The following is a 13,435-nucleotide window of genomic DNA, read 5'->3' on the forward strand; positions in this document are numbered from 1 at the left end:
GAAATGAGAGATTGTCTCCTTTGGCTGCTGCCAGGAGCACACTGAATGTCAGATTAAGTTAATACAACATACAATTGCCTTCTGCTCTAATTGTACCTGGAGATTTTCAAGTGCTTCACTGGGAGATGAAACCCATGAATCATAAGGTTTTATGAAAGTATCAAGAGTCTGTGACAAAATGAACTCTTAAGTATAGCATTTTTCAGGCTTTTTCTGAGTATTGGTGTGGTGAAAAGGGGCATTGAAGGGAGAAACTAAAAAGAATTGTGTGTATGAAATACATTTTTACAGAATAACAGTGAGAGACTGGTAGAGTCATGTTTAAAGTGAGGCTACTGAGCCTTCACTGAAATTCTTCAGGATGCTTCACCATTCTAACAACATTTACTTTATTTCAAATCTTAAAATATTAGGCAATGACAACTTCTATATCTATCTGTAAGGCAGTCAGCCCTTGATACAGTGCTTCACCAACTACATTCTAGTGAATATTTATATACTGATGTCATACTCATTTTAGTAGTTGAGTTTTTTCTCTAGAAAGAGGAAATACTTTTAACCTGCATTGTAACATTCATTCTCTGGGTTATAACATATTTTCTCCAAGCCTGAGAGGGCTTTTTCTCAGCAATCCAATATTATAGATACTTACTATTTTCCGAATTCTGATTGCTTTTCCTTCTTTAGAAAAATGTCAACAAAATGAAGAAGACCACAAAATATTTTAGTGTGCCATGAATCTTTAATACTGAATTTATGTGCCATTTTTCAGAAGTAAAGCACTTGATCATAAACATACTTTTCAGTAGTTTTAAATTTCTCATTGGGAGTACTTTTCTCATATTTAGAGAAGTAAAATTTAATATAATTTTATTAAATATATTTAAAAATATGAAACATATATTATATATTATATATTATATATTATATATTATATATTATATATTATATATTATATATTATATATATTACATATAATATATGTATTATATGTGATATATGTGATATATGTGATATATATTATATAATTAAAGTTTTCATAGTGAGTAAACAACTGTGACTGTTTCAGCAGCTCCCTCTAAAATGTTTTTTTCTCTCTCCCCTTCCTCCCAAATTCCAAAAATGCTTCATTTCTGTCTAAGTCACCTTCCATTCACCAGTAAATTCCCCACTGATGGATTCAGTTGCACTTGACCTTGCTATAGGCACAGTCTCACAAAGTGTGGTGAGCCTGGCAGCTGAGGGACACAGATCACATGCAAGCAGGGTGCCAGTGTCACCTGAGCAGCAGCACAATGTCCCTGCCTGCCCAGCACCAGAGTCTCAGCTGTCACATCCTGCTGAGGGCTCTGCCTCAGCCACAGAGGTCTGAGAGCACTGCACTGCTTGGGAGGGAGATCAGCTGCACGTGCTCTAAAGGAGAAAAGTGTTCAGAAAAAAAGTGCTCAGAATCTGCCTTGCAGCAATCCTCCCTTGCAGCTTGCTTGGGAGGTGGAGTTGATTGGTTTGTGATGCCTGAGTGCTTTCTGTAAATACATTTGCTTTGGAAAGGGCTCAGTGTTGAGGGGAAGAGCCTGAAGTATGTGTGTTTGCTGTGTGTCCAGTGGGACTGCACTAAAAGAAACTGAAAACAGATTTCCTGTAGTGTGTTATGAGTGATGGACACATTGTGTGTGTTGCTGTTTCAGGTCGAAGAGCATCTTTTCACTTAGAGTGTTTGAAAAGACAGAAGAACCAGGGTGTGGATGTCTCACAGAAGACAGTCCTGCCTTTGCATCTGGTCCATCATCAGGTGAGTGTTAAAAACCAGTCATGGCCCCTGCCACCTGCAGTGCCCCCCAGAACATCCCAACCCATGGTTTAAAAACCATTTGAGATAGATTCTCACCCATACCAAAGGCCCAGGTTTTAGCAATCAGGATTTTTATCATTCCCAGAATGCTACAGGAATATGTCCCTTGGAGTCAGCCACAGTTATCATTGTCTGATGCTCATGAATGAAGAAAATTCTAGCAAAAAGATGAAAATAACTACCCACATTGCATGCTGCAGTGCAATTACACTGCCTTTGATGGCAGTATGCACATGAATAAAGTGTGCACAGTCTACTTTAATATTAGTTAAAGGTAACCAGTAAGTGTAATTAACCATTTTAAAACACAAACTGATTACATGTCATCAATCAGCTTCTAAAGCCCTTTGTAACTGTGTTCAGCAGCCTAGCAAATGCATGCCTAAACACTACTGGATGATCAGCCAGCTGTCAGGCTCCAAAGGAGAGCTGTGTCTTCTGGTTTGATGATGTCTCTTTTTGTCACCATAAAAGAAACAGGTGCAGATGGCAGTGCCAGCCTTGCAGGTGTGGCATCCTGCTCTGTGCAGTCCCCCCAGGCAGGGTAGAATGGCCTTGCTGCTTCTTGAGGCTGCCACAGAGGCAGAAATGCCACACAGCAGGACTGGGAGGAGTGAGAAGTCTGAGGAGTGAGAGAGGGGTGGGCTTGAGGCTCCCTGGCTTTCCCCACCTCTACTTCCAGACAGTTATCCTTTAATTCTTGAGCTCCAGAAAGCAGTGGTCTGCAGAGAGTTACAGCTGTGGCAGGGACAACCAGAAAACATGTTGGAGCAGGGAGGGTTGGTCAGGAAACAGATTCCCACACTCACCACAGCAGCAGCAGCCCTCCTGAGACTTCCTCCCTTCCCATGGCAGGCCAGGCAGAGGGAACACAGGGAACACAGCCCTGCCAGCCCACACAGCTGACAGAATCACCTCCCTCCAAACCTCTTCACCCTTCCCCATCCCACCATGCAGCCCAAAACCTGGAGGGACGGGGCTCTGCCCGCACAAGTGTCACTCAGCCAGGCTGAAGGGCTACCCTGAAAGAGGCATCTGGCTGCCAGCTGACAACACTCAGAAATGTTCCTGTTTACAAAAATATTAACCAACAACAGGACCCAAAATAAGACCACAGAATGGAAAGATTGCCTCTGCTAAACCTAATGGATTCTGTTGCTGTGAAGGCTTGAAGAGGTGTTCCCATGGAATACCTGTACATCATGATCAGTAAATGTGTTCAGCTGAAGTTCAAAGCAATCTTACAGAGCTTCCTTCACCTTCCTGATAAAACATTTTGTGTAAGTTTCTGGCAACAAGCTGGAAAATTGGTTCTATTGTCCTGCCTGACAGATCCAGGTCTCTCCTTGAAGTCCTGGCAGTTTAAGGGATGTGCTGAGGCCATCAGAGCCTGCAGGGTATGACTTATTCAGAAGTTTTAAGGGCTTTCTTCCTCACTGAAATTTGATAGGAGTCTGACATCTAATTACTGAGAAAACCTCACTGAACTTGCAGGTGACTAAGAATTAATTATTTTTTTCAGAATGAAAATTATTTTTTTCTGACACTGAAGTCACCAGCACAACATAATTATCAGTTCCCAAGGACTTCAGTGGCAGATGGACTGAGCTTCACTGAACATTAGGTAGCTTTAAGTGAGCTAATTTAAATTAGTCAGTTCAACCCCACTGTGGTCAGTGGAGGGAAGAAGCATCACCAAAGGGCAAATTAAGTTTAAATCTTGTGTAAGTTATGTCTTTGAGGCAGTGTTTTCAGGCAGGCATTGAAGAGCAGGGAGGCTTGCCAGTGCCTTTCTGCACAGTTAGCTTAGACTACACACAGAGCTTTGCCCCAGCCTGAACACAACACAATCCACACCCTTTTGTAGTTTCTATGCATTTATTTCATTGCTCAGCCATGAGCTCTGTGAGATGAGTTCATGACTCTGACAGTCTTGCTTATAGAACAAGGAAACAGTCACCATCAATAAGGCATCACATCAGCCCTGTGCAACAAGAGGAATTCATTTTAAGAGGAGGCTGAATGACTCAGAGGTTGTGTATATGATTACAGGTAGGACTGGATGGCTGAAAGTATAATCATCAGATATTGATCCTCCCACCAACAGCAGATGCCTAAAATCCAGTGGTGGATTTCAAGCTATTGCCAACTGCACACACATCTAAAATTCATATCTGGTATCTATCTCTTCAGGTTCCTCAGGAGACACTTAAAACAGCAACTGGCAATAAAAGCCTGTGCTGTGTGTGGTATCAGTGGTGGGAAAATGACTTGCTGTCTCCCCCACTGGAGAAGAGGTGGTGTTTCTGGGACAACTGTGGGGAATGGGGCTGCATCCTCCTGGCAGTGCTGGGACAATGGGGCTGCATCCCTCCTGGCAGTGCCATGGCAATGGGACTGCATCCCTCCTGGCAGTGTCGTGGCAATGGGACTGAATCCCTCCTGGCAGTGCCATGGGGATGGGGCTGCATCTTCCAGGCAGTGCCATGGGAATGGGGCAGCATCCTCCATGCAGTGCCGTGGCAATGGGGCTGCATCCTCCAGGCAGTGTCATGGCTCCCAGGCTAAAGAGCTGTGGTTCTGATAATTTCCAATCCAGTGCTTGGCACTAGCACAGGGCACACCATTTAAAGGAAAGCTTGCAAAATGAGTTTGCAGCACACATCCAAACCCTTGAAGGAGCTGGCAGCTGTGTTCACAAGCCTCGAGACTCTCCAGGCCTTTCTCGGATGGTTTCTCCAGCACCTCCTTGTGTAGCCACATTTCTCTTCACAGAGAAAATCTGAACCTCTGAGAAAGGAAAAACAATTCTTATCTCATTTGCTGTGCCTGTGTTGTGCCAAAGAAGAATGCAATACGGAGATTGTTTACCCAGAGTGATGGGGTTTTGTTTCCTTGGCCTGTCAGGGCCAGGTGTGTGTGTGAGTTGGGACTGTCGGGTGACAGTCACGAGATTCAGGCAGTTGTGTGCAGAGTTGAGTGCCTGGCAGATTCAGTTTAGATGTAATGTAATAGAGCGTAATGTAATACAGGATAACATAGTATAATAAAGTAATTAATTAGTGGAGATGGAGTCAGATGCATCATTCTCTCCCTCTCATCGGGGGCGAAAGTACCTACTATATCCTTGTTCCAGCCCTGCAGTCCCTCGCTCACGCTGTCCCTCTGTGTCCGCAGGCACTGGCAGTGGCCGGCCTGAGTCCCCTGCTGCAGCGAAGCCATTCCCCCACCACCTTCTCTCGGCTGTGTGCTACGCCCCCGGCCACGCCCTGCAACCGGGGCTGGCCGCAACAGAGCATCCCCACGCTGCGCCTCGACGGGGCGGACTCCTCGGAGAAGCTCAACAGCAGCTTGCCGTCCGTGCACTGCGGCTCCCGGTACCCCGAGAGCGGCGGCAGCCCCAGGAGAGCCCGGCCCGTGTCCCTGACCGTGCCCAGCCCCACCGCAGGGAGCAGCCGGCAGTTCCACGGCAGCGCCAGCAGCCTGGTGGAAGCGGTAAGAACGCACGGGCACCGAGGATGCTGGGGCACGGCCAGCTAGGAACATGGCCCTGGAAGAGCAGGGCGGCAGATCCGCTGCTGCTCGCAATGCCGGGAGTAGGAGAGCCCTTTTCCCGGGTTTAGAAGCATGAATGGGAGGAGGAAACACAGCAGTGAAGAGGGTTGTGTTGGAGGTGCGGCAGCGTTGGCGCTCCAGGGTACTAACATGTGTCTTTGTGTTCTGGTTCCCCACCTGCTTTTGAAGGTCTTGATTTCGGAAGGACTGATGCAGTTTGCTCAAGATCCAAAGTTCATTGAGGTCACAACCCAGGAGCTCGCAGACGCCTGCGACATGACGATAGAAGAGATGGAAAATGCAGCAGACAACATTCTCAATGGTAACAGCAAGCAGAGCCCCAATGGCAACCTCTTGCCTTTTGCTAACTGCAGGGACCCAGGGCAGGACAGTGCAGGAGAGGAAGAGGAAGAGGTGCAGAACCCGGATTGTAGGATAAGTCAGGAGGAGCTCAAGGACAGCAGGATTTATATCAGCAGCCTGTAGTTGCCAGGGCTGGAAGCGATGCTGGTTTTTTATTTGTTTCAATGTTCCTAATGGGTTTGTTTCAGAAGTGCCTCACTGTTCTCGTGACCTGGAGTAACCGGAACAGCGTTCTTCATTCATTTCTGTTGGGACGAGTCGCAGAGTTGGGTGGTGTAAGAAAGCTTTTCAGGAGCGGATATAACCCCAGCACGTGTCCATGAGGGAAGAGTGAGGAGGAGGAGGAGAAGAAGAGGAGGAGAGCCAGCTCCCTCTTTTTTTCAGTCCCTGCACAAGGAACGACGGCTGCCTCCGGAGCACGAAGGGGAACCTCAGCTTCCTGTGGATCGCCCTAGCCAAAAGGACCCTGCGCCAAACGGGTGTCTTTCAACCTTGCTTGTAAAAATCATTTTGCACATGTTCTGTATGAGCCTCACCGTCTCCATAAAGCCAAGGCCCTTTGATTCGGAAGGAGAGGAAGACTTCTGCTGTGGATTCCCACACGGCCACGGGGAGGAGGAAGCAGGAGAAGCCCGAGGCGCGGCCCAGCCCTGCTGAGACTCCGGCAGCGGCCCCTGCCGGCCAATCAGAGCTCGGGCGGTCACTCGCCAGCCAATCCGAGTTTAGGCGGTTTTCTGCTGGCCAATCAGAGCTAGCGCGCCAGCTGTGCCAGCCAATGGGAGAGCAGGCATGGCGGCGGGGCTGAGAGGCCGCCAGGCCTGTGCAGAGTTCTTCTTGTTTCGCAGTTTGGTATTTTCTTGAAAGCATGTTGCAGTTTTTATTTTGACTATTTTATTATTATTATTATTATTATTATTATTTTGAGGGAGAAGGGAGTGTTTACAGCGTTTTGTAATCACCTACCTTTTTTGTTTTGGTTTATTTTCACCTTTGCAGATGTTAAATTGGTTTGATCATGTTGTATTATTATTTAAACCGGGGTAGGGGTGGTTTCTCCATTGGAATTTGGTAGAAGTATAATGATAGATGAGTTTTGCCAACCATTATGTACACCGAGGATTTGTAATTTTATTTACTAGCAACTGAAACCTTTTGTTGTTGTTGTTTTATAATTTAAAGATAGTAGGCAATGCACTTGATATAGTCTTGCACATTTGAGTGATTGATTTGGGTTCTTTTTAGTGCTAAGTGTATCTGTGAGTGTGGGAGCAATAGGAGCCGAGTGTGAGCGCATGTGTGTGTGCGCGTGTGTGTGTGTGTAAGAGCAGTTCTCCACGTCCTGGTTTGAGCTGCAGGAGATCTGTATCTGGGGCCATTCGAATGCAAAAACAAACCACTGTCTCTGCTTTCGAAAAGGGAATCAGTAACTTTGCATTTTCTGTTCCACAAGATATGCAAAAACAATGCAATAATATTAATTTTAAAATAAAATTGTAAGTTGTGTCGGCATTAAAACTGTATAGAAAAAGAAAAAAATTTACGGGGGTGGGGGGGAAACAAAAAAAGAAAAACAAACCAGAAGACGTTACGCTTTGATATATTCCGTGTGATGTTTTATTGCATTGATAATGTTTCTGTTGAAGAAACCGTTATACTTGAATTCAGGTCAGTTTCAGTATTTTTCAAATATTTTTTTAAAATGAATTGCAATTGTGCCAAGCAAAGATAATGAATTGAATTAAGTTTGTTTAAAAAAAAAAAGAAAAAAAAAGAATCACTTCTTGTATATTTTGCTGCATGTCAAGTGAGTCATTTCGTATTTGGAATGTGCCAAGCTTTACCTTTGAACTTTTAAGTGCTTTTTTACGTGTGGTTGGGGAAAGGGTACTACTTTTTTTTTTTTTTCCTTTTTTAATTTGTACGATGAACAAAGTGTACCTGGTGTAAGTAACTATTCTGCAATCCACTGACAGGTTGAACGTTACTGATTTTGCATATCTTGTGTTCATTTTCCTTCTTCCTCACTCCCTTTTAACGTGCACGATGACTTTATCGGTAGAGAATCTTTCTTCCCAAGACTGGGACATTTTATTCAGGCTTTGTTTTCTTTCCTTTTGCTCAGTTCCTCTAAAGGTCTTGTCCCACTCAAGGGTGACAAGACCCCCAAAGCCCATTTGGCAGATCCATCCTACACGTTCAGCTGGCACCAGCAATTTAAGGAGCGGGGCGGAAAAAATCTGGCTTCGAAATTATTTTATTAAATAGCTGAACCCTGATCAGTTTTAGCAGGATCCTGGGATAAGAAATGCAAGAATCAGAACAGTTGGCAAAGTAAAGTTACCTAACCCTGGTCTGGGCTGAAAGCAGAGGGAGAGGGAGAGAGCTGTGGATCTTTATTAGGAGAATTGCTGCAGGCTGGTCAAGATGCAGGTGCCAAGTGACTTTTTGGTGTTCCTATGCATGGTCTCAATCCTCTTCCCAGACTTTAGTGGAGGGTACTAAGTCACAAGACATCTGGCAGCACAGCATGTCCCAGCCACAATTCCTGACGAGTAGGTGTGAAACTCTCACACTGACGGTTGGCCCTAACCCTGAGAGAGGCTGAAAAAACAGGCAGGTATTGTTAGATTTTATGCAACCGGTTTTTGTCTAGACTACTGCTGGGTTTTTTTCCCTCCTCAGGATGATTCACAAACTTGCAGATCAGTTCTGAGGTGTGATCTGACTCAGAGCTAAACTTTGATTCAAATCTTGAGCTTCTGCAGATGTCCAAGAACACCCTTCACTGCATACATTGATTACATTATTTTTGTGACACTCTTGTTTTTCTTCTCGATTCTCTGGGGCACAAAGGAGAAATAGCAAAGGGTGTTTTTTGTCTGTACTCTTTGAACTGGCCAGTATCAGCTCAAGATACCTTGGAAAAAACCAAATAGTAGAGAAATATGAATCCAGTTGTACAAGCATCTGTCATCAAAGTCATAATTCAAGGCTTCCCTGAGAAAGTGACCAGCTGGTGTGGGTCAGTCTCATCCTTTCATCCCTGGTGCCTGTATGGAGATGGGCACACACGTGTGTCTCCCTGTGAGTTTGCTGCTGCTGCTGATGTGCTCCAAAGGAACTCGAAAGGGAAGAATGCCCGTGCCTGGCTGTTCCTGAAAATGCTGTGTAAGGGCTCCCTAACTCATTTTCTTTCACTGCAAAGTCCATCTGACCCTCCCAATGGAAGACAGGGGTTCTTCACTCCTGAAAAACAGTGCTTACCTAAATTAGTGGTGACAAGGAATATTTTGGACGCTTGACAGCCCATCTTTTAGGATTTTTCTTGATGGGAAGGAAAATGACAGGAAGGACTATGCCCCAGGCAGTGAAAGATATTGCTCCCTCGGGGGTCAGGGCCTATGGCCAGGGAAAACCCCACTCTCTCCTGGAAGACCCCATAGGTGCTGCAGAGTGGAAAATGTATGGCTAGCAGAGAACGCAAATGACTTCTGCAGTTTGAGAGGTAGGTGTTAAATTTAGTAATTGCTGGTGCCAGCTGTGCAAACTTCTCTTTCTGGGGAGGGTGGCTTTTTTTTCTATTCTTTTCATTTGAGGTACTTCCAATGTGCACATTGTGACAGGCCTGAGCAAAGAGCTGCTGCCTCCTGCGAGTGAGGCAGAGTCTGGGGGACAGTGGGAAGGAGGGGGCAGGTTTAGCTCCTGGAGTGTTTCCCTGTGTATGGGAGTGGATGGTGGGTACAATCCCTGTGCTGTGGATGGAAGCTTTGAAGGAACCAATGGCTGAGAAGTGGCGTGGAAGGAAAGAATGGGGAAAATGATCTGCTGTTTGCCTCTGAGCATCTCTGACTCACGAGAGGACACTGCAGACTAAAGACATTTCTTATAAAACAACAAACCTCCTCCCTGTATCACTCCTGCTCATTAGTCCAGACAGTACTGGGTCAGCCACATCGGGTGCATTTCTTTTTTTCTTCCCTATTTCTGTGTGGCTGACGTGATGGGAAAGCAAGTGGAACTCATGATCCAGAGCTGGAGTTTCGTTGTCCACAGACCTTTTGTGCATCATCTGCCTCTTCAGCTGGACATGTGGACGATGATGGTGTGTAGATGCTGCTGCTACTGCAGGGGTCCCGCCTGTTTTCTTGCCCTGCCCACCCCACCCCAGCACGGAGGGACAGCCAGAGAGGCGCCATGTACAGAACCGCATCTATTTCTGCTTTGTTTTCTGACTCACAACCCTGCCCCAGTGACTACGACGACAACAACAACAAAAAAAAAAAAGGGCAAATGCATTTTTTACATTTCTTGATAATTTCCAAAGCAATGTATCATTGCTTTCTTTAGACTGACGCCAATATAACAGTTGTATGGGTCTCAGCCAGGCTCCTGTGTCTTTTCTGCCTGAGTTTCAGATTGCTGTATGAAATGTATGCGCGTTTGCACACAGACACAACCAGACGAGGTGGCAGCACCCAGAGCCCGTGGGGGTTGGTCACCTGTGTCACAGGTGGAGTTGGAGGCCTTGCTTTGTGTGAGTAGATGAGAAACCCCAACCCACTGGTCCAGGGAGCTGAAGTGAAGCAGCCCTACTGAGACAGAACTGAGTATCCTGAGATACATCCATGGTCCTGCTGTGACTGTCCCCACAGCAGGGGCACTGGGGGGGAGAGCAACACTCGATGGGGAATTTGGAGCACAACAATATTGAAGCAGAATCCAGTTGGGGGTTTCTGGTAGCAGTGAGATTTTGCCAGTTCTCATAATGAAAACTGTAGTGCATATAAAGAAAACATTCCAGGCCTTTAGAAGCCTCGATTCCCATGTTGCTAACGTGAGGGCATTAGAGGCCAAGGAGGTTGTATTGATGCAAAGGATGTGGAAAACAGAATTGGGCCCTGAAAAATTTAATTACATCTTTCTCCCATTTATTTTCTTCTTCAAAGGAGTCTAAGAAATACAATCCTCAATAGCTGCACAGGGTTTCTTTTTTTCTTCTTTTGAATGTTGTGAAACTTTTAAAGTTTTACTCTGGGTGAGCAAGCCCAGGGATGCAGAAAGTTTCCAATGGGATCTCAGTCCGTGGAGCTTTTGTCTCTGTTCCTGCTTTGTTTCTGGAAAGCTGAAACCACTCTGGCCTTGCTGCTACAGCTCCCTGAGGTTGGGTGGGTGAGGGCAGAAGCACAGCAGGAGATATGTCCTGTCTGAAGACAGATTGGGCTCCAATTGCTTTCAGAAAACTCAGTAGCATGACACTGGAATGAAAAAAAAAACCCTCTTCTGATACAAACTTTAGTGTTCTAGTTAAATTCTCCATTCTTCTCCTCCCCCTTACGGGGAGCTTAACACTTGAGCATAAAAACCAGGCCTTCTTTGGGGGCACAGGGCTCGACTCAGTTGCCTAAACGTGGGTGTCCACTGCCATTTGAGATACCCTACAGAATCCTCTGCCAGGTCTGCCACAGCTGGTGGGGAGAGGCACAGCTCTGGCCCAGGCAGGGCTGGTGTCACAGAGCCCCAGAGGACGGCAGAGATCTCAGGTGGCAGGGGACAATTGGGCAACTTAATCAAGTCCCTTTCTAAAGGGCTAATTGAGAGGAGCAGCACCAATGACTGATGTAATGAGGGAATCTTCATTAGCATTACCAAGGGCTTAGTTAGGCAGGATCAGGAGCTTGTCTCCACACTCCCATGCTGTTGTTTTTCTGCCCCGTGTCAGGCACTCTGCCTCCACTCCTGCGGCCTGAAGTTGGCAGTGCTCTGCCTGGTCCTTTCCTTAGGCCAGGATTAGAGGCTGCATCCCAGGCCCAGGGGAGCTGGGACAGGCCCAGGCAAGAGCAGGCGTCACTCCACTGAACCACAGATTTTTCTGCCAGCATTCCAATAGCCCCTTTCCAAAGCTTTTTCCTATTTGAGACAGAACCACAAACTCTGACACCATTTGCTGGCATCATCATCCAGGTGATTAAATACCTGTGTTTTTCTGTTAATTCTTTCCCAATTAGGCTGAAATGCTTTCAGTATTTTAAACATCCTAAGTCAGTCTGTTCCCATCTCAAGCACCTAGGTAGACTGGCAGCCAATACTATCTAAGCATCATCAACTTTATGATTGCTCATAGAAATGATTGTTTCAAGCTTATTTAGTCTTAACAGTTTGAATGTGGGAAGATTTTGGAGGAGGAGGAGTGACATTGTAAATATCTCTGACAAACATTGCTGCATCACACACAAAAAAAAAAGGGGAGATACTTATAAAACTGCCTTAAAAATCAATTCTGAATGATGAATCTCCCTCCAAACAATTGCCGCTTGATAGAGCAAGGGATGAGTCACTTTGGGTGAATTGTGGCAAGAAGTGGTTGGAACTAGTCCGGTTTCAGGAGTAAAGTGTAATTGAGGAGCTGATCTCTCACTCAGTCTGAATTCACATCAGCACCAAGGACTGAGCACTGCAGGATCCAAAGGGTTTAAGGTCTGGGGGGTACTGTCTGTGCATGGTTTGGGTCTGGCCCAGCAGGTACTGCATACCAGTGTCTCCCAGTGACTTCAGGGAAGATGGGGTTCCTCAGCACCTCTTCAGTTCAGGCCCTGGAACACCATTTCCTGCTCTGATCATCAGCTATAAATGTTGATAAATATAAGTGTTTTGCCTTCATTTGAATTGCCCAGAGCTGTAAAATGACCTCTCTCAAGTATAAATCAGTCCAGATATAAACCTCCTCTCCTACTCTTCCCTACGCTCCCTGCCCACCTTCCCAGCCCTCCCTTGCACCTCCACCCAAGCCCTTCCCTGTCTCAATTCTTTACCTCCTTCCACACTTTTATATCTAGTTTTCATGAACCCACAGAAATGCTTTTGTAAATACTGCTGTACAGTTTGTAACCGTCATGTAAGCCTGTCATCAGTGCCAGAGTCCGTCTTGCCCTCTCGCACGTTTTAAAATCAACAGAGGAAAGTTAGAGCGAATGGCCCTCAGTGAGCTATAGGGTCATCTCTGTGTGGGACAAATGTATATTCCTGTAAGATTGCATTTTTATCTAAGGAATGATGTTATTTTAAAATTGCTAATAAATTTCTAAACAATGTCCAGATTTGTTCAATATTGTAAATGGTATCAAAACTCCTTTGACATTGCTCCCTCCTACCAGCAGTGGCTGAAAATTAAAGACAGCTTCCTGCAGCCCCTTATTTCCCATCGGTGGCCCTGCTGCCATTCAGGGGCTCTTGTCCCTGTTTAAGGGGCTGCAGAATGGTCTGGACAGCCACAGCCTGCCCCACTAAACAGCAGCTTAGGAAATCCAGCCGCTGTCTGTGCTGCTGTCACCACAGAAATTCTGCCGTGTCACGATGTCCAGCGTGTGACTCATGTGCAACCACACGCTTAACATTTTCTCTACTGGATTCCTTCTTACCAAGCACATGCAACAGAAAATGAATGCCCTCAGCTTAAATACAGTGTAATTAGTATATACATAAGCCATGAAGCTAATGGGATGATAACAAGTAACGTTCCACGCATTTGCTTGTCGATTGAGCAAATTCGTTCTACCACGGTTATCAGGAAATTACACTGCAATGCCAGCTGAGCACTGTGTTTGTGCTGCAGCATTATAAATCACAGCGTGCTCAGCCCAAGTACATCAGTCTAAGATTCGGTAAAAT

The 13,435-nt window shown here is 45.8% G+C and overlaps 1 protein-coding gene across 1 annotated transcript in view; it reads left to right on the top strand.

Annotated features, from left to right (window-relative positions):
- Window positions 1-12,858, top strand: part of CACNA1C (calcium voltage-gated channel subunit alpha1 C) — a 416,820-nt gene extending 403,962 nt beyond the window's left edge. The window contains exons 47-49 of the mRNA XM_054514808.1: window positions 1,689-1,792; window positions 5,030-5,347; window positions 5,597-12,858. Coding sequence (XP_054370783.1) covers window positions 1,689-1,792; window positions 5,030-5,347; window positions 5,597-5,893 — 719 coding nt within the window. The 3' untranslated portion in view covers window positions 5,894-12,858. The remainder of the gene's footprint in view (window positions 1-1,688; window positions 1,793-5,029; window positions 5,348-5,596) is intronic.
- Window positions 12,859-13,435: the final 577 nt, after the last annotated feature.

This window comes from Molothrus ater, chromosome 5 (assembly GCF_012460135.2).
Source record: "Molothrus ater isolate BHLD 08-10-18 breed brown headed cowbird chromosome 5, BPBGC_Mater_1.1, whole genome shotgun sequence".
NCBI lineage: Eukaryota > Metazoa > Chordata > Aves > Passeriformes > Icteridae > Molothrus > Molothrus ater.